Raw genomic sequence first — 25,183 nt, forward strand, 5'->3', positions numbered from 1 at the left:
AATGGGGCAATGTGTGACTTCCAAGTTGGCGTATGCTACTTTGACGGGGAGAGTCACGTGGAGATATCTACACTTTCGGTCACGGGATTATTTTGGTACCTGAGGCTAGCGAACTCTATATACTTCGGTTTGTGCCAGTGCGACGGGTTCGAACGTGTGTCTTTTTGTCGGCCGCTAAGTCCTGTCAGGTACATGGACATCCCCGGGTACTTGTGCATTGCTGGGGGTGGTGTAACTGTGGCTGATCAGTGAGGTACCGAGGTACTTTCCGAGGTACTTTGGACAGAGACACTGTTACATGCATGTGTACTTGTACTTTGGTGTATATGATAGATCTACTAGAATCCTTGGATTATCACATGTTCGAACCGGCTCGAGGTGACGTACATTCCATTCTAAATATCTGTTTTTAATTCTAAGTTCATACTATGAACCATCCCCGGACAAAAAGACCCTTTAGACAGTGCGAGAAAATAGGGCCATAGCCAAGCGAAGAAGCCTTCTGTGGAATAAGATGAAGCCAAGTGTGTATATAGACTGATATAAAACAAAACCGTCGCGATGCCGGTCATTTCATATCCACATTGATTACTATATCGTCTACATCGTCGCAGAAATAAAAAAACGAGGCAAGAATCGAGAGAAATGTAAACATAGATTGGAGAAAGTGGTAATAACAGAGAGGGTCTCAAAGCGCAAGCAAATACAGCAGGGGAAAGAAATTAGAAGGAAAAATAACACAAGGGTGAAGCTAAGAAAACCAAGTGAAGCAGTTTGACACGCTTTTTTTTATTTCTTGCCGTAAGCCTTGCCGATTTCGGACTCGTAGTGGGCGAGGATCTTCTTGCGCTGGAGTTTTTGCGCAGCGGTCATGAAACCCTGATGTCTTGTTAGCACAGTTCATACTCGGGATAGCTTGAGAATCACTTACATTTTGCGGGGTCCACTCGTCGTCAGAAAGCACAACACCGTTAATAATCTCAATGCCCCTCAAGCCACCAGCGCGGCCGGCGGACTGCAGCTGCTGCAAGACGATCTTGTTGAGCTTCTCGTCGTGAACAAGGCTCTCAAGGCTGTCACCCTTGATGCCATTCTCGTGAGCAAGCTTCTTCAGTGCCGGCTCGGCGGGAACAATGATGGCGACGGGCTTATCTTGGTCCTGGGCAGCGTAGACACAGATGTTGCCAACCACGGGAGACGAGCGGTAGACAGACTCGAGCTTCTCCAGAGCGATGTATTCACCGTTCAGGGTCTTGACCAGGTTCTTCTTGCGGTCAATGATGCTAAGGTGACCGTTGCGATCGAATTCGCCAATGTCACCGGTCATGAACCAGCCATCCTCGGTGATCGCAGCCTTGGTCTCCTCCTCATTTTCGTAGTAGCCTGTGGTCACACTGCCACCGCGGATGAAAATCTCACCCTGGGGGGGTTTGTTCGAGGTGAGGTATCCAGCATCGGGGAAGTCCACAAGCTTGACCTCGATCGAGGCGGGAATCTCACCGAGGGCATCGGGATTCCAGGCCAAGGGGTCGTTCAGGGCACCCATGGCAGAGGTTTCGGTTAAACCGTAGCCGCTGATCATGGGGGCGATAGCCATTGACAAGAACCTCTGGGTGTCCTTGGAGACGGGGCCACCACCGTTCATGACGACACGGAGTCTGCCTCCGGTTGCCTCCTTAAGCTTTTTGAATACAACGGCGTCCAAAACGGAGGCGCCCAGGTTTGCTCCAGGGAAGCTATTGCTCATGAGGAAACTCTTGGCCGACATGGCACCCCAGAACATACCCTTGACCACGAAGCTGGCCTTGTTGAGGTTGGCCAAGACGCCCTTCTTCACTGACTCCCACACGGCCGGAACACCGACCAAAACGGTAGGCTTGAACTCCTTGATGTCGCCCAGGCAGTTCCGCATAGAGGCATCGGACAATGTGCGGGGGTTACCGTATCCCATGGTACCACCCCAGAACAAGCACAGGTTCTCGAACATGAATTCCAGAATGTGAGATTGGGGAAGGTAGGTCAGGAGGGAGTCTGTGTGGTTAATACAGGGACCGATGACGGCGTGAACACCAGCAGCTATTACGAGACATTAGCTTAATAGAAAGCGATTCCGAAGGTGCTTTTCAACTTACTAGCAGCGATCACGTTAGCGTGGGTCAATGGCACACCCTTCGGGGGGCCTGTTGTGCCCGAGGTGTACATGATGCAGCACAGATCCTCCGGCTTGGGGGGAACAGGCTCCACGAGGTTCTCCTCGCCCTGCTTGCGCAATTCCTCGATACTCTGCACGTTGATGTGGATAAACTCGCTGTGTAACTGATCAAGAAGCTTCTGGTCCATTTCTGTGTCGGTATTGTAGATAATGTGCTTGATTGAGGGCACGCTCCGGAGGATGCTGATGAGCGACTTCAGCAGACCGGGGTCGAGGAAGATGGCAGTACTGCCAGTTTGGACGATAGAGTGCTTTAAGCCTTCCTCGCCTAGGGTATCGTATGCGGTAACAATGGTCACGGACTGAGAGGCAGCACCTGTAATAGTAGGTTAGTGGGTCTGTTCGCGCGTCAAGGAAAATAAGAGCAAACGAACCGTGTGACATGGCCAGCCAGTGTGCGCTATCAAGGGCAATCGAGTCAGTCATCCTACGTCGAATCTCTTTGAAGGCGCAATGTGTCTCTTACCTCGTCGCACCGTAGAGGTGGATTCTGCTATCCTTCTCGAAGCCCAGCTTGCGGAGACCGCTACCAAGCTCCAGACAGAGCTTCTCATATTCGAGGAAGGTCTTGTAAGTATAACCACTCATTTCAAAATAGGTCCACTTCTTGTCGATCTCCTGCTCAACTCCATCCACGATCTTCTTGACCTTCTTGTTCTCGACATGTGTCTTAATTAGCCGGCGACTGCCGACAGCTTTGGAGTTACCAAAGACGCGAGCTGATCGGCGCATGTTCTCATAGGTGGTAGAGACATCTTCAAGTGTTGTGATAAGGCCGTCCTTGGCCTTGGGGTGTCGACGGGGGATTGTCTCGCCGGGGACGCGCTCATATCCGGGCGCCTCGATCGAGAAGGGGCCCTTCTTGACCATACGCGGCTGAAGGTGGATGTTTTGTACAGACATATTGGCTGTATGGCTCAATCAAAGGTAAAGCGGAAGGAGCCGGAATATCGAGGAGACTCGAAGGGGGGGAAAAAACAGAACCTCTACTCGAGGGGGGCGAAGGTTAGCTAGTGCGGAAATAGCACGGAGCTAGGAAGGGGAGAAACAAAGAGCTATAGGAAGCTAGAACAAAGGGCTAGAATGGAAAAACTTACCAAGTCGAGGAAGAGATGGGAGTATTATATTATCTTAGCATTCACAAAGAGGAGAGAGTTGGACCTTGGAAGGTTTGGATCAGTGGCTGGTCGGCAAATGACGCAGGAGTGTCCAAGGTTTTTCGGCCTCGAGTTGCATACATAACTCGCACGGAGCTCTTCTGGTTTTTTTTTTTTCTGATTTTTTATTAATTTAATTAATTTGGTAATTTAGTTCTTGAGTACATTTAATATCTCATATGATATTAAAGTAACAGATAGTAATTCTAGTTATACCTGCTATTTAACTATATTATATGTTATATGCTATATGTTATATGTTAGGGTACCGGTAGATCAGTTCCCGTTTTCCCTTTTTCTGTTGGGAAGCCCAACAATTTGTAGAGTGTCATAGCTTTATACTCCGTAGACCACTACGAAGTAGAGTTGGTTTAATATAAATAATATATCCAAGTATCGTATCTGAAATATCCTAAATATCCTAAATATGCTTCATATCATACATAATCACTAATATCTCTGATCCCGTGATCCCTAAAAAAAATATCATAACCAAATAAATCATTCCCATTCCATCAAATATCTCCAACATCCATGGATATCAACTCATGGACCAAATCATCCATTTACTCGCCAATGGCGAAGAAGTTATCGACGTGGACGAGGGTACGCCACCCCCGCATACCAATATCTCCCCAAAGTATCCCCAGTATAGCCAACTCACTCGCATAGAATCATTTCTTCTCTTCGCACAAGACATTCCAAGCAACAACCTAGGGATGCTCAACCCCCGTGCACCATCAGTAGACATCTCTATCAATGGCAATGAATACACCATCCATCAATCCCCATCATTACTCTCCTCTCATCGGGCGGGAGGTACTACAGGCGCCGGTAAGTACGGACTCCGGTACACCGCATAGGAGCGCGCATGATCTGCACCAGTTCCTTTATGATTTGTCCCCGGAATCCCCAGAGACCACAAACCCAAGCACGGACTTCTCCGCAGGTCTTTTACCCGAGTCCGAAGTGCCCAGACCAGGCCCGAGGGTCAAGGCGTTTGCAATCCTCGAATCGTCCTATCCGCTATTTCTCTGTTTGAATGTGCCTCGGCTCTCGGGGTGTGAATGTCTCATTTGACTCGGTCCCTTACACTGTCACATTGTGCTTTTCTGCCCCCAAACACGAGAACTCATTGTCACCTGCTCTGCGATCCCTTGGCTTTTCCCTTATTTATACAACATACCTCGGGATACCTTGGCGACTTCCCGAATATCCACAAAACACCACCCGCTTTCATGTTCACTGCAATCAATAACCCATCCATCCCGAAATTACTTCTGTACTAACCCTGCAATTCCCAGTTCTTTGGAAAATTACCCCCCTCTTCGCAGAATGGATCACCAATCCCTCAAACCCGCTCTGGACAACCTCCCTGCTCAGCCAGACTTCAACAGTCGCCGAACTCGGCACCGGGATCTCAGCGCTAGTCGCTCTCGTACTGGCACCCTCCGTGCGCCACTACATCGCCACAGACCAGGAATACGTGCGCAAATTGTTCCGGACGAATCTGGACGCCAATGCGTCCGTCCCTGCCTCTTCTGGCAACAGTAGCAGCAAAGCAAAAGGCAAGAGCAAGGGATCTAAATCATCCAAATCAAAGCCAAGCTCGACTGCCAAGCCTGTCGATAATATCTCCTTCACAACGCTGGACTGGGAAACTGACCAGGCTGCCTCACTAAAGGAATGTATGGATCTCGAGGCTCATGGCCAAGTCGCAGAGGAAGAAGGAGAGGAAGATAAAGGCTTCGACCTCCTCCTTTCCTGTGACTGCATCTACAATGAAGCACTCGTGGCACCGTTCGTGCGTACCTGCGCCGAGATCTGTCGACTGCGGCCGGCGTATGTGGCCAGTTCTGAGGAACCTGGCTCGCGCCGCAAGCCTACGGTTTGCATTATTGCGCAGCAGCAGAGGTCGCCGGATGTATTTGAGACTTGGCTCAGGGAGACGATGCGGGAGTTTCGGGTTTGGAGGTTGAGTGACGATGTGCTCGGGGAGGGACTGAGGAGTGGATCTGGATATTTGGTACATATGTTATTGGTGAGGGATAAATAGAGAAGTACAACTGTAGATTAAACATAAGTACATATAGGGTGGTTTTGTTTATATACTTTGGGGAGGCATGCTGTTTAGGTAGCCAACTTAGAGGCTCAAACTCCCCTTGTACTTGAACCAGGTACAACGCACAGTGATGACTATGACTAGCCTGGCTATTGGAGCAACCTTTTTCGATCTGAGCCCGAAGTATCTTTGAAGGGGAATCAGACTGACAGGAACATGAATCTAGGTTGCAGACTTCTGATATTCATGAATGTTTCGATATGATTGATATCTTTCAGATAAACTACTAAACACGCTCCAGACCACCAATAAAGCTTGCCGGTATCCTGAGTAGGCGCATCGGAGGGAGACTTCATATTCTGAAGTCTCGGTAGCTCACTGCGCGTATCCTCACTCGAAGAGCTCGCCGGGATAGCTGAGCTTCCAGCCTCAAGCATTGTCTTCTCATCCTGCAGACCACGCTCGATGAATCTTACTCTCATCACACAACCTCAAGTGGTATTACATCAAAGCTGTCCCTCGACGTACAGTACTATCGCATCCACGTGTACGTGTGCTACCTGCTCATCCACTTGCACACCTAAGAATATCAGAAAGAAAACATGCCTGACAGATGATAACCATCAAGCACACAAAGTCTGCTATAAATGTTCTTCTTTAATCGATATCGTGTATGTATGCGATTGGTTATATAGGTACAGATTATATGGTAACCACGCGCAGCGTCAAGCTGCTATATCAAACAAAACAGAAGACACGAAGCCCACCCAGGTAACATGAAAGGGTATGTAGAACAACAAGACACATGCTCTCAGATAGCATTTCAATCCCCAGATACAGAAACAAAGAGATATAGATGTAACATGATGCAATTGATTATCATATCGAGAGCGATAATGCGTAGACGCTCAAGAAATTATGTAGGTGTATATATGTATAGCCGGCGGAAATCGACATTGAAGATAGACATTACTCCGCAAGGACAGCACTAAGGCTCCGCGTTTTCTTTTTCCGCAGGCGGCGAGAATTCGTACTTGCGCTTCGACGGCACAGACGACTCAGTTGGTGTAGGTGATGGACCCTGGATACCAGCTTCCGACGGTGGAAGTGTGGCCAACGCCTCTCTGGATTCTGTTTCGGGGGTGCGGTCGATAATAGACGAGATGGATTGCTTTGTTGATCCGTTGATTGCGTGCTTGGGTGGTGTTGCCGCGGCGGATTCAATGGGAGTGCCCTCTGCGTCTGGCATGAATCGATCTAAAACTTCGGTTTTGACTCGGTAGGAGCCTTCGCGCTCGAGCTCGCCTTCGGAATCCGAGTCCATGTCCTCGTAGTGCTGGTCACCGTCGTGGTCCAGGGGAATAGAGCCCAAAGGACTTCCTTCTGTTGAGGCCCGGTGGCTGTTCATGACTGGTGGGAGCGGAGCGTTCGGGTCGTAGACTACACCGCAGACTTCCAGGGCGCGCGACTGGCTGCCCAGAGTGCGGTCTTTGTGTTTCTTGGTGAGATGGCACATGAAGCCGTGCAGGGTGACGAAGTCGGATTTCCCGCACCCGTGGATTGGGCATGTGAGATATACTAGACTTCCGTCTGAGGGTCGCTTCCACAATGCTCGCCCGGATGGGTCGTGGGCTGCTGGGCGGCCGTGGCGTTCGCCCCATGCCTCTACGTTTTTGATGGTGTATTTTTGCTTGCGGCGGATGGAGCCTGCGCTGTGTATTGACTCATGGGGAAGCATTGGGTGTTGATGCTGAGATGGTGGGGGAGGCGGGGGAGCTTGATGATGAGGTTGAGCGTGCATATGGGGTGGCGGCATTGAGGGAGGTGGTGCCTGAGATGAAGGTGGAAGGGGTGCTTGTCGGGGCTCGGGGGGACTCTGCTGCTTGAAGAAAGCCAATGTTGTTGCTGCACTGGTCTCTGATAATCGGCGAGGTGGTGTGGGCCGTAGAGGCGGCGAGTCACTTGCGGCATTGAGCCCCAGGCCCATAGACTCTCTCTTTAACTTTTTGCGTTGTCTTCGAAGGTCCTGTGAAGCTTGTTTTAGAATTCCAATTCCTGACTGTGGGCATCAAAATTCGGCTTACCTCTTCCTCTGCTTCAGCTCGCTCCGTCATTGACCGAAATTCCTCGTCTTCATGCTTGCGCATTGCCAGAATGCGACTGCGGGTTGCATTCCGAGCCATTTCCTCATGCTCTAGATGCCGGAGTCGAGCTTCGATATGTTCCAAAGAAGCTGGACTGTGTACTGGTGGTACTCCTGGGGGATGATGTTCATGCATAGGCGGTGCGAAATGACGGAAATGGTGGCTCTGCACCATCTGCTCCGGAGGTGGCATTTGGTGTGGAGGCGGATTTGGATTCATGGCAATGGGATGGTAGCGAGGAAGATGATTGACGAGATGGCCGGGTATACCACTATCGGGGCCAGGGTGATGCACCGGCTGTGCAGTTGTCATCGTTATAGATGAAGTGCTAGAGGTTATAAAGTTTAGAAACCTCCACCAAAAGCTGAAGAAGAGAGTATGAAGAAGTCAAAAATGGAAAGGGAACTAAAAAGAAAAGAAAACAGGATGAGACAATCTAAAGGGACCCATATCCGATCTATGGGTCGACGGTTTGGAAAGGATTGACATTCAGAGAGAGCTAACTATAATCTGTGTATAATAATAAAATATTGAAAAAAAACAGTGAAAATAGTTGAAAAATAATAATAATAATAAATGTCAAATAATATAATATTATAATAATATAATAATAGAAAATAAGAAATGACTCTTCCACTAGCGTGACCCTTCTGCACCCCCGTTATCTTGAAAATTCCCCTAACGGCGTAAGGGGATCATCTCAGGGGATCTTTGTGATTGATCGTAGACTTATCTAGTAACCCTAGAGGTATTATTGAATAGAATATTGGATAGGTTGTATAATAAAACAATAGCATCAAATATATAACTAACCTACAAACTATATATAATCCTAAAAAAGCATGTTTTTTAATTTCCCGAGTGGTCGATGGAGCCCCAGAACCAAAAAGACAACCACTCATCCATGGAATTGGCACGACGCTAGCCATGTAATCAAATCACAATCTGAGCCCTAAAGTTCATTTCCTTTGGATCAGAATGGATCCTAATCTACCGGACCAATGATCGGCATTTCTAAATTGAAAAAAAAGAGAGAAAAAGAAAAAAGAAAAAGAAAATAGTCACTTGACATCTCCTTCAGGGGGGAGTCTAAACATGACAAGTCTAAAAATTCTGACTGCAGTCGCCCTATAAGCGTCATTGGTTCGAGACTACGGAGTATGATTTTAAAGTAATATCATTAATGGGTAATATTCAGGTTTTTAAGGATATTTTCAATTACTCCGTACTTAGGTCCCTTTCCCCAGAGAAGGTAGGAGTAAAGTACCTTATTAGAGTGTATTATCAAGGATTGTATTTACCTCTTGACCCTTGACCCTAAAAAACAAAGCTAAACTCGATAGCCAAAGCCTCGAATCAGAGCCTCCGGGATTGAATTTTTCTCCCATCTGCCAGCTACTTAATACCGAGACGAACCGTCCAATAATAAGCAACAGATCTACCCCATTACTGCCAAGGGTGCGCTCATCCTGGAGATCATTATGTAACACAGGGGGAGAACTTGTTCCTGACAAGTTCCATGGTAGCCATAGAAGCGGGAAGAATCGCAATGGATCTTAAAATGTCCCTCGACACTTCCAGTGATGTCCATGTACTCCGTATGTTGTACCCTATCATTCTTGTCTGATACATTGCTCTCCACATATTATTGTTTGGTGGCATCAATCTATTTGATTTTGTTATGTATCTTCTTCTCTGTCATTAAAGCTAACCCACTCCTAGTATCCGGAATCATTCCCTATATACTCCGTACAACAAACTTCATACGATCAGCAATAACAAATACATTATCAGCTATGGAATATTTTCAAAGCCCGGGGATTGGAAATCAAGGAAATACCAACCCACATATTTAGTGCCCCCGAACTGTACATCGTAAGCTAGAATATGGGTCTTGTATGGACCTTTTTGCTCAAGTGACTTGGGTGTATTTTCTCTGATGGCTATGGGTCTGCAGCAAACGCCAGGGCGTAGCTTGTACAAATAGGAAGCAAAGGTAAAAAGGGAAAAAAGAGCCCTAGAAGGAAATAAAATAAAAACACCATGTCAACAGAGTGGGGAAATGGAAATAATCATACGTACTAGGGGCACGCTAACGCAGATGGTCTCACACAAGAAGTGATCGACGAATGGTCGAGGAAAAACCTATGTGGGCGTTTGAAAATTTTCTAGTTGCACCGGGATTTAATTTAAGAGTCATCTTACACTTCAGATGTTGATCGGTACTATACAATATCCAATGTGGTACTAATTAATAGTGGTTATATTTACAAATCTAGAACAATAGCACGTACATATTAGATTGTATCAGTCATCTCTCTTCCCCCCTGTCTATTTCAAATGTTTTGCATTGAACCCCCCACAACGCCTCGTATATAATCTTATTAGAAATAATTATTATTTACAAACATCAATTGGAAAAGACCCACTGTGGCAGCCCAACTGGTGTGTACAACGATGATTTGCTGCTTGACCGCACCACTGCAGGGAAGCCTGCACGATTGCTTCGCTCTGTCACCAGCCTCTCGAGTCCAGATTGGCCTGATGCAGAAGCGTTGCTTTTTTCGTGTTCTTGTTTTAATGTAGGGCGAAATCTTGTTTCTTCTTTGTTCAATTTAAGGATTCAATATAGTTATCAAGGGCAATTGTCCTAGGCATTGTTAAAGTTAAGGGGCACAAGAGACACACAATAGAAGCTTGTACCTAGCTACCCCCATTATGCCCCCCTCCCCCCTCTCATACCTTCTCTAATCCTAGCTCCTCTCGACCGAGATCCTGTCATTCACTACGGAGTACTCCGTAGTAAGAGTACAAAGTAAACTAGCCTTGATTCCCTGTGGATAATGCAAGGATGACGAGACTATACTCCGTAGAGACCATTGGTCTAACCAAATGGGCTGCAGTTCAAACCTTACGATGGTAGCAGAGTGGATTCACAGATGCCATTAGTAGATTGGTGCGATTGAAAGCCATACAGTTTCAAGTGACTGGCTCAACGTGTATTCTAGCGGGACTAAGGGTCAAAACCCGTGCGCCAGTTGGGAGCTTCTAGCCTATCATCGTTGTCATTGCTCCAGATATTTGACTTTGCGGTGGACATGATGCTGTGAGTCCAGTGCCAATATGCTTATTGACTGCGTTAAAATGTATCTCGGATAATAATAGCCACTGCTACTACTAGTTATGTACATCGCAATCATGGTCAGCTTGGCCGCTATTGCTTCTATTGGTTGTGTGCGATATCCCTGGTTATATATCCCTGTCTATGTGGAGTACATGTACTCCGTACATACTCCGCAGAAAAGACATGTAAGATTTATGCGTTTTTACCGACTTTTTTCATGCCTTTCTAGATGTAACACGGAGAAGGGGGAAATCATCCCAAAAAGACGTACGGGGTAGCTTTATCCTAATATAACGCACTTTGCGTCATCTTTAGTCAAATGAATTGGATCTATATCTCTGCGCCGTCAAGCCACATACAACATTAGCGGGCGACTTTCCTGTACTATTATGATTTCCAACACCATAATATCATGCCATATGCAGTGTGCGAGTGCAAAGGGTTACATACTGCAGAGAGAGAGAGAATGCCTATCATATTGCAGTGAGACTCGACCAGTGTGTTGTGTTGTTTGCCTTGGTGCTTATGAAGTCTGGGTTGGCCGGTATCAAGTACCTACATGCACATATGTATGTGGAGTTGGAAGCTGATAGGCCGGAAGCAACCATGTCTGCATCCGTGAGGCAGTGAATGTTGCAACTTGAGCGTGTCGCTTGCAGATAGGTGAAAACCACACATGTACATTCCTAGGTGAACATGCACGTTGCTCGATAACGTTGATACAATTAGAATCTACAATTGGGAGTTGGAAGAAAATAATTGTGAAGCGAGAGGAGAATTGTCCGATTTCTATTGTCACATGCCCATGAAAACCAAAGCCTACCACATCCTTTTTTGTGGCCCCCCTGCCGTAATGTCATTAGATACAATTGAAGACAATCCCGGCGTGACACTTCCAGACGATACCCGGAACAGTGACACAAGGGCAGAAGAGAAAAGAATATAGGATCATACATGGGTGTGGTAGTTTTAACACCGATACACCGGAAAACGCAAAGGGGTAAAAAGGGCCTTGAAAGTAAGTGTACAGGTAAATGCGAGGAAAGGAGATGCAAAAATCAGGGAGTCTCTGAACACAAAGGAAAAAAGAAAAAGGAAATTGGTAGAAAAAATACAGGAACCATTTACGGTTCAGGTGTGGCAGTTATAGAGAGAAAAGCATTTACTGCTTGTTCTCACCCTGCTGCTCAGAGCCAGGCTGCTGCTGTTGCTGCTGCTCGTTGTTGGCCTTGTGCATCTTGTCGAAGAGGGTCAAGCTGGCAGTCTGGAGGTCATCGACCTTCTCCTTGAGCTCCTCAGCAGTGGTGGTGCTCTCGCCAGACTGGCTCTTGACAACAAACTCACGGAGAGTAGCAATCTTCTCCTTGATAGTCTCGGCCTCAGCCTTGTCAAGACGGTCCTCGAAGTCCTTGAGGGCCTTCTCGGTATCGTTCAGGACGCTGTCGGCGCGGTTGGCGGCCTCAATGGCGGCCTTGCGCTCCTTATCAGTCTCAGCGTACTTCTCGGACTCCTCGACCATGGACTGGATCTCGGCATCGGAAAGACCGGAACCGGAGGCAATGGTGATGGACTGGTCCTTGTTGGTAGACTTGTCCTTGGCATTGACGTGAACGATGGAGTCAGCGTCAATGTCGAAGGTGACCTCAATCTGGGGGACACCGCGGTGAGCGGGGGGAATGCCAACAAGCTGGAAGTTTCCGAGCATCTTGTTGTCACGGACGAGCTCACGCTCACCCTGGTAGACCTTGATCTCGACAGCGGTCTGCATGTCAGCAGCGGTAGAGAAGGTCTGAGACTTCTTGGTGGGGATGGTAGTGTTGCGGTTGATCAGACGGGTGAAGACACCACCGAGAGTCTCGATACCGAGGGAAAGAGGAGTGACATCGAGCAGGAGAACATCAGTGACCTCACCAGCCAGGACGGCACCCTGAATAGCGGCACCGATGGCAACAGCCTCGTCGGGGTTGACGGACTTGGAGGGCTCACGGCCGAAGATACCCTTGACGGACTCGGTGACCTTGGGCATACGGGTCATACCACCGACAAGGATGATGTCCTGGATGTCGCCAGACTGGAGGTTGGCATCCTTCAGGGCCTTGCGGACGGGCTCAGTGGTGCGGCTGATAAGGGGGTCAACCAGAGCCTCGAGCTGAGCACGGGTCATCTTCTGGGTGATGTGCAAAGCACCGCTGGCGCCGGCAGTGATGAAGGGAAGACTGATCTCAGTCTGGAGGGAAGAGGACAACTCGATCTTGGCCTTCTCGGCGGCCTCACGGATACGCTGGATGGCCATACGGTCGCCGGTAAGGTCGACACCGGTCTCCTTCTTGAACTCGGCGACGATGTTGCGGACGAGGTGAATATCGAAATCCTCACCACCAAGGTGAGTGTCACCGTTGGTAGACTTGACCTCGAAGACACCCTTCTGGATCTCAAGAACGGAGATATCGAAGGTACCACCACCGAGATCGTAGACAGCGACGACACGGTCAGCCTCCTTCTCCATACCGTAGGCAAGAGCAGCAGCGGTAGGCTCGTTAACGACACGGAGAACGTTCAGGCCGGCAATCTGACCAGCATCCTTGGTAGCCTGACGCTGAGAGTCGTTGAAGTAAGCGGGGACAGTAACGACGGCGTTCTTAACGGGCTTGCCGAGGTAGGCCTCGGCGGTCTCCTTCATCTTGTTGAGGACGAAGCCACCAACCTGGGAAGGAGAGTACTTCTGGCCACGGGCCTCGACCCAGGCGTCGCCGTTGGTGTGCTGGACGATCTTGTAGGGAACCTCCTTAATGTCACGCTGAACCTCAACATCGGTGTACTTGCGACCAATCAGACGCTTGGTAGCGAACAGAGTGTTCTCGGGGTTGACAACGGCCTGACGCTTGGCGGCAATACCGACCAAGCGCTCACCATCCTGGGCGAAACCAACAACGGAGGGAGTAGTGCGAGCACCTGTTGAATAAATGGGTTAATTTCAATTCCATTTGAGCCCATTAGACCGTGGGTGAAAGTCTTGTGAATTTTCAAGATCCAAAGCTCCGACCACTTGTCCCCGGTTGAAATTTCTGCTCACGTACCTTCGGCGTTCTCAATGATCTTAGGGGACTTGCCCTCCATAACAGCGACAGCGGAGTTGGTGGTACCTATAATAAACAATATTAGAATGTTGTCGTCATTGAATGTTGATTTTCATCTTGCGCCGTGACTTACCGAGATCAATACCGATGACCTGGCCCTTTACCTTCTCCTCGCCACCCTCTGTGGAGTTCCATCTCCGGAATGAGGCAGGGAGTCTGGAGGCAGGAGTGCGAGCGAAAGCAGCGCGCGGGAGCTGTGAAAGACTGAGTCAGTGATCTGTGACGCGTGAATTTTTCCTCGGGGAGAAAGGGAAAGCTTACTGCGCGAGTGATTGTGCGAGGAAGCATTGTGATAAATTAATTAATAAAAAGAGAAAAAGAGAAACTCCAACGACTCAATCGTGAAGTAATAAAAGGACAGAAGAAGGGATTGAAGAGATGGAGATGGAGAGATGGAATCGAAAAGAAGGGGAAAAGGAAATAGAAATTGCACGGAGAGCTTCGGCCCGTCGAACTTGGTAGAATCACGGGATCTGACCAATCAGGAAGGGATTTGGCGTTGATGGCCTCCTAGGTAACCGACCTCACCGCCTTTGTTGGTGCCGTATATGCGGCTATACATTGGGATATACTGGGATAAATGGGATAAATTAAGATAGATTGAGATCTATTGAGATGTCTTAAGATATAACAAGTAAGTTGAGATAAACATGGCAGCGTAGACTGTATATCTCATACAACATAGTTAATAGTTTGCTTGCCCATCGAGGTGGCAGTTTCAATGGCATATCCTTCCGCGGTGGCAAACACTCAACTCCGAGCTACTCCCGAGGTCCATATATACGATATCTGGTGTCATATTTCAACAAAAACCATGCAAAAGAGCTGTTGCAATAAGCATTTCTTCCTCATAGCAGTTGCGACAGTCATGTATCTCCAGTGGGTGAACTAGTCATACTCTCAATGTGTCGTGTGACCTGGTCGGTAAACTCCCCTTCGTTGATTTGGCTGAACCTGAGACAAGATTGAAGATAGGGCTAAAAGTCCGCCTGGATCTAGATGTTCAATAGCGAATCCATGTACTTTGGGGGGGAGAACAATGCCTGGTCTAGATGTTTAATAACGAATCCATGTACTTTGGGGGGAGTACAATGCCTGGTCTAGATTGTTAGCACTAGGAGTGACTTGGGTGGCAACAAGGTGAATACTGTGTACTATTCGAGTACTCCGTATATAGGGCTAACTATGTAGGATCTTCTACAATGTTTGTTTATAGGTGAATGTCGGAAAAAATAACCCAAAATCATATAAATAGTGTAGTGCATCATCATGAATGGCCAACGCCGATTCCGGAGTAACTGTCCAACCGCATTCGTTGGAATTCACAGTTCCCCGGCTTTTTGTCCCAGTCTCAAGTCTTACGTCATCCAATAAAAGCATCTGGGCAGTTTGACTCTGAACACTGCAGAGCACAGACTAATCAAAAGCAAATTTATTCAAGAGGAACAAAAAAAAAACAAAGTGTCTGTTGTCTAACTGTTGACGGAATCCAACCGGGGGCCCCCGATTCTCTTGTCTACAAAACTTCCCCGCTCGAACAATGTCATCTCTGGCTTAGCTTTATCCACCATGACCTCGGATTCGACTCTGCTGTAAGCCTGCTGCATCCTACTTCGGAAACACCTCTAACGCTGTCTTAGACATCGCCCAACCGAGGCTCTCATCCTACCGAACAAGCAACGCTTCTTCCCGTTCAAGATCCCTAACTTGTTCGTTGATTAATCCGCTTATCTTCCGTGCGCGACCTAACCAAAGAGAGCTTTCTTTTAGTCACACACAGCTTCGCAACTACATTAGTACTGCGGACCCCGATCGCATTTATGTCGTCGTCGAGAGAATCGTGTATTCAATACACATATCGGGACAAAAGCGCGAGACTGTAGCGGTCATCCCATTTGAACCGCGCTGTCTGGTCGCTGGACATGGTTGGATAGTAGTGGGGGGTCCAGAAAATGGCGAATGTGCTTTCATACGCATCGGCGATCGCGGAATGCAGATCCATAGCGATGCGCCTTTCCAGACTGATGTAGATACTGCACTCCCCCTCGATCTCGACCCGCGGCCAAGCATGCCTTCGGGGGATTTCGATGGCGAATCTGCGCCAACCCGGTATCGGAGCAGCAGGTCCTCCCCCGAAGTAGAGCTCCACAAGTTCGGTGGGAGTATTGTCAACTCAGTGACCATCCATCGCTTCTATGGCGACAGCGAAAATTTGGCTGATGAAGATGTCGTGGTACTGAGGTAGGCGCTGGTCGGAAAATTCGCGTGTGATGACCATGCTAACTCATGACTAGCAATAATGATCGGACAGTCACAGTGTATTCGTTGACTCGCGCGAAAGTCTTGAAGGTTCTTCATCATTCGACATGTATGAACTATGCGACAATTTCTCCTGACTCTAAACTGCTCACAGCAGTAGGGGATGAGAATCACGCCTACTTCTATGAAATCACTCGCGATTTGGAATCTTCTGGGACAACTGAATCTGGAGAGAAGCTCACGGGGTGGGAATGGGAGCTTATCAATCGCCTGGAGATGGACATTGGCCTGCGGGCGGATGATGCATGCTGCTTCACCGTCGCTTTCTCGCCATCCAGTCGCTTGTGTGCCATCGGGTCCCAATCTGGAATCATCACGATTATCAACGTCGAGTCCATCTACAAGAACTTTGGCGACTCCGATGGCGACTCCGCTGTTCTTTGCCAATTCTCGGCGTCAAGATCATGCGCTGAGGGAGGTGCCGTTCGATGTATGGCCTTTTCGCCCGAGCCATGGGACCTTCTTGTATGGCTGGAGGCCCACGGCAGAGCTGGCGTGGCCGATGTTCGCCAACAATTTATGCGCAGGCAAATCCTCCATTTAGATTCCAATGATCCTCAACTGCAGGAAGTGTACACGGACTTTTCGACAGAGAACCTCGAACGAAACCCGCTGGGAGATGATCTTCTGGAGACGCCACCACGAGTGAGACTCGACCACGAAGATTTTCCGATTGAACGGAACGGAGAGCAAACGGATCGTTCGTCTCTGCGAGAGTCTTTGATTCAGGATCTTACCGAGAGAGAAAGGTTGATTATGGAGTTTTTAAACACGGCACGCTGGACATCGCGGCTGGAAGAAGGACTTACTGAAAGACCAGAGCGCCCGGCTAGGGCAAGCCTTCTACCTCAATCAGCGGCTCGGTCGCAAAACCACGGTTCTACAGATGGTACCACTCGCACTAATCGCCCTACTTCACCCCTGCATCGCTATGATCCTTCTGATGTCTCCCGAGATAGCCAACTGGGCCGCACTGCATTCAACCCAAGACGCCAGAGCTCGGTGGTGGTATCTCAAGGGAGCCGACCTTCGGAAGCAACGTCCCCCCATGATCGCCAATCGGGCATTACCCTAAGTTATTCCACCTCACATTCAGAGCTTACACCCCTCAGGTCAGAAATGATCTCCCGGGGTGGTGCCGATCCTGAATCGGCCAACAACGAAACTAGCATTCCAACTGAAGCGACTGGACCTTCTAATCCAAGTCTAGACATCCATGGCTTGAACCACCGATCCCAGCGATCAAGCTCCATTCCCCGGCGCATTGAACGACCACAAACCGGAGCGGAAAGAAGATATGATACTTCACGCCTCACCACATATGAGATCCGTGCGAATGTCGCTGCTGAACGACTTCGGCGTCAGCGCCAGATTGCCAACGAGGTACATAACCGCTCCTTTGAAAGGGAACAACGGCATCGCCAACAGCTTCTCGGGTTTGAGCAGACACACTCCCCCCGCTGGATCCGAAACATAATCAATGACCTTCCTGATCGAAATTCAACGAATGGCTGTGGCGCCGAGGAGCCAGATTCTACTGCTGGGGTTGGCTGGGGCGCCGATGGACGCACATTGTGAGTGTATAATGCAGCAAATTTGCGGAATAAAACTAACATTTACAGGTATATCGCCACATTGGAAGGGATTTTTGAATTCCCATTGAACATTCACGATCGGAAAACATTCCCCATCTTCTCTTGCCGTTAAATTTCTGTGCATGGCGTTTCCGGGGATCTCCTATCTAACGTCATTTACCTTCTTATTTGCTTTTTGACTTACTCTTTGATTTATTGGTCTATTTCCTTTTTTTCTTCATTTTCTTTCTCGCTTCTGATCATGATCATGCAGATTTTACAAATGTCCGAATCTCTCTGCACAACGGATCTACTTCTAAACAAGGATGGTCTACAGTATTCACTTTGCAAAAAGAGGACTAATTGACTCTTCCTTGTTAGGATTCGCTCTTGTCTTGCTAACAAAGTCAGTCCTTTTCTCATACGGAATCGTTCTCATGCTACATACCCTTCTGGCGCTTAGGGGCGTACATCATCTTGTCTTCCTCCAATTTGTCTTTTTTATCCTACATCCGCATTTTTTTGTATGACTGATTGAAGTACAAAAAGTTCATTTATATATTTACTTTCTGCCAATACAATCTTGTCTGAACTTAGAAAAAGGGAAAATAACTCGAATGTATCGTTGTCATAGCATCACGTGTTCGATGCCATGCTTGTCCCGCTCAGAAGTAGATATACAACATCATGAGAGGCCATGGTAGTTACGTAGATTTGTGATTTGGCTGGGCTACTATATTTCGATAACATATTATTGATACATGGAAAAGTGAAGGGCTATCTGACATTATCTCTGTATCAATCTGAGATATAATCATGTATCCTAGCAAGCCTAGTTTAGACTATTTCAATCCTATATAAGAGACCACTTGCTCAATAAACAACGCCTAAACAATGTCGAATTTTAGATTATGAGCACTGTCTACATATGATGTACCCAGCGTGAATTGTTGATTTTGGAATATGGAAATATTTTCGACCCACTAATATAGAACTTGAGTATTTCAGATCCACTTTACTCTAGATACTAGATAATCCCATTTTCAAACAGTGCTGATATCTATATCTACCTAGGTAGACTTTGCAATGCGCAGGGTCTCTTTTCCTTTATTTCCCCCACCAGTGAATTGCTTCGCATTATACCATCTTCAATATATCATGTAATAGATTCCCAACCCCTGGCCTTTTGGGGGAACAAGATAAGAGATTACAGAGGATACAAAAACTTCAGGTTTTCCCTATCAGTCTTATCATGATCACGATCACCAATGTGGACAAGCTGGCCGCCAGAATCAATCACCTTATCTTGGTCAGAATCCGTATCGGTTTCGGCGAGGAGTCGCTCTCGGCGTCTGTTTTCCCCTTGTAAGTAAAATCGAATGGCAATACACATTGCAGGTGAGATCAACCAGAATGCAGTCATGAAGGCCCAGGGTAAGACATAGTCTTGGCATGCTCTGCCAAGACGACTTGGTTGCATTGGGGGAGTTCATGGTTGTTTGAGCTTGTGGAGCTTGGCTGGCTAGATTAGGTCCATACGGTATACTTTGTATACGATCAAGGGCACGGCTTCCGGGCTCGATTATCGCAATCTCCGTATGAGTTCTCGTATTGGAGTCTCGAAATGTAAGATCCTTGATTATACATCGAAAAATCTTCTACACAGTTTACCGTCTTTGCTACCTTTAAACTGAAAACAGAGAGACTAGGAAGGAGGCTCTGGAAGACCCTGTGGATGCGTAAATAGAAGAGGCTATCTCCCGATCTGAGCCTGGAAATACCATCTGCACAAACAATCCGACGCCAGCTAGACTTTATATCTCCTATACACACCATCCCGTATTCAAAGCAGACTCCATGAGAACTCAGACATCTTAGCCGCAAACGAGGCCATTTCGGGAGAAAACGATTGAGAAACAAAATAACACGCCGAATCCAGACCAGAAGAAACTCCACCTCTCGTGATCACCCATAGTCCGTTCTATCTAAGCCCGCCATCCACATATCTGGCCTTTATAATTAAATATATTATCTACATAAGAGAGGTCTAGTTAGAAACTTAATACTAACAATAAAGGCCATACAGTATAAACACTAGGATAAGATATAATTATAAATTGCTATATAAAGGATATAGTAAAGACTAAGGGGGAGTATAAATACATAAGGATATTAGCTTATATTAGGTATCGACCTTTTATAATATCACAAACTTAACTAGAAGAGAATTTTGTCTGAGACGTACAAAAACATGATGGTGGTCACCCACCCAACTATTAACTCACCACGGCTGAGTGAACGCGAAGACCTCTAGATTTCCAACCCCATGGTCACGCGTGTATACTTGTATTGATATTTTGACAACCCATATACAATAAGTTTGATATTCAGCAAGTAACTCTTCCACCATATCCTTCGTCTGTTTCAAGATTATATCACTTTAGACCACACCATGTTCAATAAATCCAAGTTCATTGTTTATTCTTCGTCTAAAATAATTACATTGGCTTGATCTACCTTTAAGAGTCAAGTGTGATTATGCAGGTCGTTTTGATCCGCCCACTTTATCAGTCTTCCCATGTTCTTCTCCATGTCACTAGACCACTTTGTACAAATATATATAAGCAAATTTTATACTTAACAACGATAAATATCACGATTTAAATGAGTTGGTGTCCTAAAATAGCGGGGAAAACGGTGACAATTTTCATTACAATCCTGTCTGATATATATTAGGTAGCCCACGAAGAAGCTTAATCAAATCATCGAGACAAATTTACAATTCCTCCGTACAATCCATGCGTTGACCTAAAATTCGTGTGGTTATTACATAAATTGAAATAAATGATACATTGGCCAACAGCCTGGAAAATCCCATGTGTTTGATTTGATTGGGGGTCATTAATCAAAACACACCAGACTCAAAATATCCTCGGCAAAGCACATTATGGTATAAACATCTCAAGGGTATTTTTATGATGCTGTGCGGCTCTGAAAATTCGTCGCGCTATGGCATGCACATTGGTATCGTTGTATTTTACAGCCAATCAGACCTTCATCAGTTGATATGTTCTAAACTAAAACAAGAGTCAGTTGAAAACACGATATAACAAAAATATGTCGGTTGACGTATCATCCTGGTGAGCCAAAAGCCTCTTGCGTGAATAATTTCTCCCAAACATCTCCCAAAACTTTTGACCTCATACAAACAGAGAATAAAGCCCTATTGCACTAACCAAAAATTGTGCTGGGACCTCTATCTCGGGAGGCCATACGCTATCAACATTGGGAGTCGTAGGCTATCACGTGACCCGTCACCGCCCGAGCTCCGGCAAACAGCGTGGCCAGCTCATGCCGCTGTACTCGACTCCTATCCAACCCTGTATCCTCGCACCCTGCTTGTTGAAGATCTGATTCACTCACCATGCCCGGGTTTATTGACCCCCGAATGGCCAGCGTCAAGCCCCGCATCCGCTACAACACCATTGGAGGCATTAACGGACCGCTGGTCGTCCTCGACAATGTGAGAGCTTTAGGGACAGTCTGGCACAAGAAATGGAGCTATGTGCTGATATAATGTGCCGCAATATAGGTCAAATTCCCCCGCTACAATGAAATTGTCTCACTGACACTGCCCGATGGCACGGAGCGTTCCGGTCAAGTGTTGGAGGCTAGCGGTAAGCTCCCCGACCTGTTGTGGCACTTATGTGCCCACTATAAGCTTCCCATAAAATAGTTTGCTGACCTCTGCGATGTTCACTATAGGAAACCGAGCTATTGTGCAGGTATGACCCGAGACGAATGCCGTTCCGATATATTTAACCGTGATGGATGGACGTTAACAGTATACTGGGTTTCTAGGTGTTTGAGGGCACTTCGGGTGTTGATGTGAAGAAGGTAAGAAACCTTATGAAAAAAATATTCACTTCAAGAGTTACTGACAATAAGAATTAGACTAAAGTCGAGTTCGCTGGTCACAGTTTGAAACTTGGTGTGTCTGAGGACATGCTAGGCCGTATATTCGATGGTTCAGGACGTGCAATCGACAAGGGCCCCAAAGTACTTGCGGAAGACTACTTGGACATCAACGGCCAGCCTATTAACCCCTACACCCGGGTATATACTACTGTCAACTTTATATATACTCTAAGCTAACAAATTCTCTAGGTCTATCCTGAGGAGATGATTTCTACTGGTATCTCTGCTATCGATACTATGAACTCGATTGCTCGTGGTCAGAAGATTCCTATCTTCTCCGCCGCCGGTCTTCCTCATAACGAGATCGCATCGGCTATCGCTAGACAGGCGAGTCTAGTTCGGCCTACTAAGGATGTCCATGATGGCCACGAAGAGAACTTCTCCATCGTTTTTGCTGCTATGGGTGTTAATATGGAGACCGCTCGATTTTTCACTCGTGAGTTCGAAGAAAACGGTAGTATGGAGCGTACTACTCTATTCTTGAACTTAGCCAACGATCCGACTATCGAGCGTATTATCACTCCTCGTTTAGCTTTGACAACTGCTGAATACTACGCCTACCAGCTCGAGAAGCACGTTCTTGTTATTATGACTGACCTCTCGGCTTATTGTGATGCTCTACGAGAAGTCTCTGCTGCCCGTGAAGAAGTCCCTGGCCGCCGTGGTTATCCTGGTTATATGTATACGGATTTGGCGAGTATCTACGAGCGTGCTGGTCGTGTTGAGGGTCGTAATGGTTCTATTACTCAGATCCCGATTTTGACTATGCCTAACGATGGTATGGGCTCTCCTCTCCTTATCTTTGACTTTGTTCTTGCTCAACTAACATGTTCCTTCTTCTAAAAAGACATCACGCATCCGATCCCCGATTTGACAGGTTTTATTACGGTTTCGTTTGTCCTTCTCGTTTAGAAGAGACTAGCAACTAATATTCTATATAGGAAGGGCAAATTTTCATTGACCGCCAATTGGCTAACAAGGGTATATACCCACCGATCAACGTTCTACCGTCACTTTCTCGCCTCATGAAATCTGCTATTGGCGAGGGCCGCACGCGTAAGGATCATTCAGATGTATCTAACCAGCTCTACGCGAAGTACGCTATCGGTCGTGATGCTGGTATGTCTTTTTTTGTCTATCCTCACTATATTCGTCATTCTAACGGGATTTACTATTTAGCCGCTATGAAGGCCGTTGTTGGCGAAGAAGCCCTCTCTGCCGAAGATAAACTTTCTCTGGAGTTCCTGGAAAAGTTCGAGCGTACATTTATTAGCCAACCTTCCCACGAATCTCGCAGCATTTACGAGTCTCTGGACATCGCCTGGAATCTACTCCGAATTTACCCAAGGGAGCTCCTAAACCGTGTGCCCAAGCGTACTCTTGATGAGTTTTACGCCCGTTCCGCTCGCAAGGTTGCTAGCAAGGATACCCGCGACAACTCGGGCGAGGAGCAGGATACCACTGCGCAGCAGAATACCAACCTTATTGATGCGTAATCTTGCTGCATGATTGTTTGTTGTTCCTAGGCCAAGTATGGGACTAGCTCATATTAGGCAACTTTACTCTTTCTTTAACAGACTTGCTATCTTGCTTCATACCCACCTTTTCCATTTTCCTGTGTAATTTATCGTATAGCTTTAAGCCGTCGATATTCGCTTACCACTAATAGTTTTATTTCATTACCAGGAAGCGTTCGTTGGGGCGAGAAAATTCACCAGAAAGTGTCTCGACTTCCCATTCTAACCCAACCCACAAATAAGACAGTGTTTTTTGATCGAAGACCTATCGAGTCGTTATATTCTAGAGTTTTTTACGCTGATTGACTACCCCGGAAGGTAGGTCTGCCTAGGGAAAGAAGAATACGTTTCCGTCGGCGATGGTCACGTAAAGCATTACCTTCCCGTCGTCTCTCTTGTAACAACTGACTGTATAGCTCTGGACTGCTGTTTTCAAATCAGTACGATCCAGCACGACCGGGTATGATGAATCACTCGCCATCCTTGGGTCGGAACTAACAAATATCCTCCGGCGTTCCTCCTCGCCGGGAATGAGTCTTAACCATTGGTCTTCTCTCGCATCCCACGCCCAGTGATTCTCGCCTTTCGCCAAACTCGCCATTACACTTCAACGGAGTCATCAGGACCACCCAGTTCTTACTGACTCCACAGTCATGGATGATGCCACAAATGGAGCCTCAGGGCAAATGACAAGAAAGGGGAGGATTGTTGTATTCTCTATTACAAACAGAACCTATCTGAATAATAGGCGAGGGCCCGACAAATCGAGGTAGATTACCCGTCTCAAGACCAATTGCTTCACAGCAATTATGTCATTGTCTAGGGCAGCTAACAAGAGATCATAGAGATCATACTTGAGAAGGATGGAAATCAGAGGAGGATCTGACAAGTCAATGATTCTGGTATATATTCAGGGCTCTTGGAATTTGCGATCCACAACAGTCTTCAATCTGAAGTCTCTACCTTGGACTCGCAGAAGATATGGGACAAGAAAGACCAAGCATTGGCTGGTTTTTTTGGTCTCCTGCCATCTTTTTCGGGTTGGGTTTACTGGACGGTCCTAGTTGTTCGTAAATGTAATATAACATACTGCGCACCTGACCTCATCCTTTTCGCCTAGATCCTTCCCATTCACATTCAATTTCCACATGGAATAACACGATTTGCATACAACACGGTCGCGGTACGCGGGGTGCCAACGCCAGAGATTGGCCTTAGCTTTGAAAATATATACATAGAGTAGAATGGAGCACTTATTTGCAGACCCCGACGTAGGGTTCGTCGACCAGGATGCAGTAGTTATTGCAGTTGCTGTCCCTATCGATGTCAAGCCTGAACTTAAGCTTAAACTTGAGGTATTCCCCTCAGCCCCTGCGTATATACTAGCTAGACCCTACATATCTACTGTGATCTCCGAATTTATGCTCTTGTCGCACCTAGAGCTCAAAATAGAGCATTAGAGTACGGTGTTTCCCCTATCTTCAAGATTTACTTCTATTGTAGCGCAAACACATTATAAGTCGGTCAGCTAACTAGGTGATGGAGACTGTAGGACTAGCATAGGAAGTACCCACGCTGTTGGAGTAAAAGGGTTTCAGGTATGGTTGAGCGCAAGTGGGAATGCTTTGACACCAGGAGTCGAAGGAGTCGGGTTTCGTGCATGTATGTTGTAGTCAAATGAGTAGAACCCCACACCTGGGCATCGACGTCATGGATACTGCCAGGCTGTACCGCCTTTAATGCCGCTCGGAGAAGTTTACGAGAGTACAACAACAGGCTGCCAAGGTGGTTGCTGATCAATTCCAAGTAATTCTTCACGCTCACTCTCATCCGTTAGCTTTTCCTTTTGCTCTTCGGAGAACAATTGATTCCTGTTTTCCACCAGGACTTGAAATCGTATCGATATATCCACATATCGGTGTGGGGTTCAGCCGAGTCAAACGTCGACATAATTTCACC

General features: G+C 47.0%; 7 protein-coding genes across 7 annotated transcripts; 4 read left to right on the plus strand and 3 right to left on the minus strand.

Moving 5' to 3' along the window:
- Positions 1–789: 789 nt before the first annotated feature.
- faa4 (long-chain fatty acid-CoA ligase FAA1) lies at positions 790–3,082 on the minus strand (the record flags this gene model as incomplete). The annotated part of the gene is made up of 5 exons (XM_016746729.1): positions 790–879; positions 932–2,076; positions 2,133–2,528; positions 2,587–2,612; positions 2,679–3,082. 5 exons carry the CDS (start codon positions 3,080–3,082, stop codon positions 790–792), a joined length of 2,061 nt encoding a protein of 686 aa, XP_016594005.1.
- An 835-nt stretch (positions 3,083–3,917) lies between these two features.
- Positions 3,918–5,765, plus strand: PEX2_094600 (S-adenosylmethionine-dependent methyltransferase; the record flags this gene model as incomplete). Its single annotated transcript, XM_016746730.1, has 3 exons — positions 3,918–4,203; positions 4,674–5,395; positions 5,733–5,765. 3 exons carry the CDS (start codon positions 3,918–3,920, stop codon positions 5,763–5,765), a joined length of 1,041 nt encoding a protein of 346 aa, XP_016594006.1.
- Positions 5,766–6,419: 654 nt separating this feature from the next.
- PEX2_094610 (uncharacterized protein) lies at positions 6,420–7,767 on the minus strand (the record flags this gene model as incomplete). Its single annotated transcript, XM_016746731.1, has 2 exons — positions 6,420–7,457; positions 7,516–7,767. The coding sequence occupies 2 exons, from the start codon at positions 7,765–7,767 to the stop codon at positions 6,420–6,422; spliced, it is 1,290 nt and encodes a 429-aa protein (XP_016594007.1).
- Positions 7,768–10,426: 2,659 nt separating this feature from the next.
- PEX2_094620 (uncharacterized protein) lies at positions 10,427–10,677 on the plus strand (the record flags this gene model as incomplete). The annotated part of the gene is made up of 2 exons (XM_016746732.1): positions 10,427–10,494; positions 10,545–10,677. 2 exons carry the CDS (start codon positions 10,427–10,429, stop codon positions 10,675–10,677), a joined length of 201 nt encoding a protein of 66 aa, XP_016594008.1.
- A 1,184-nt stretch (positions 10,678–11,861) lies between these two features.
- Positions 11,862–14,124, minus strand: PEX2_094630 (Hsp70 family protein; the record flags this gene model as incomplete). The annotated part of the gene is made up of 4 exons (XM_016746733.1): positions 11,862–13,651; positions 13,777–13,842; positions 13,910–14,030; positions 14,098–14,124. The coding sequence occupies 4 exons, from the start codon at positions 14,122–14,124 to the stop codon at positions 11,862–11,864; spliced, it is 2,004 nt and encodes a 667-aa protein (XP_016594009.1).
- Positions 14,125–15,405: 1,281 nt separating this feature from the next.
- Positions 15,406–17,862, plus strand: PEX2_094640 (uncharacterized protein; the record flags this gene model as incomplete). Its single annotated transcript, XM_016746734.1, has 6 exons — positions 15,406–15,428; positions 15,477–15,545; positions 15,607–16,077; positions 16,131–16,204; positions 16,250–17,729; positions 17,778–17,862. 6 exons carry the CDS (start codon positions 15,406–15,408, stop codon positions 17,860–17,862), a joined length of 2,202 nt encoding a protein of 733 aa, XP_016594010.1.
- Positions 17,863–21,153: 3,291 nt separating this feature from the next.
- On the plus strand, positions 21,154–23,203 carry PEX2_094650 (H(+)-transporting V1 sector ATPase subunit B; the record flags this gene model as incomplete). The annotated part of the gene is made up of 9 exons (XM_016746735.1): positions 21,154–21,252; positions 21,322–21,406; positions 21,495–21,514; positions 21,591–21,626; positions 21,684–21,845; positions 21,897–22,143; positions 22,198–22,517; positions 22,649–22,826; positions 22,887–23,203. 9 exons carry the CDS (start codon positions 21,154–21,156, stop codon positions 23,201–23,203), a joined length of 1,464 nt encoding a protein of 487 aa, XP_016594011.1.
- Positions 23,204–25,183: the final 1,980 nt, after the last annotated feature.

This window comes from Penicillium expansum (assembly GCF_000769745.1).
Source record: "Penicillium expansum strain MD-8 chromosome Unknown contig333, whole genome shotgun sequence".
Lineage (NCBI taxonomy): Eukaryota > Fungi > Ascomycota > Eurotiomycetes > Eurotiales > Aspergillaceae > Penicillium > Penicillium expansum.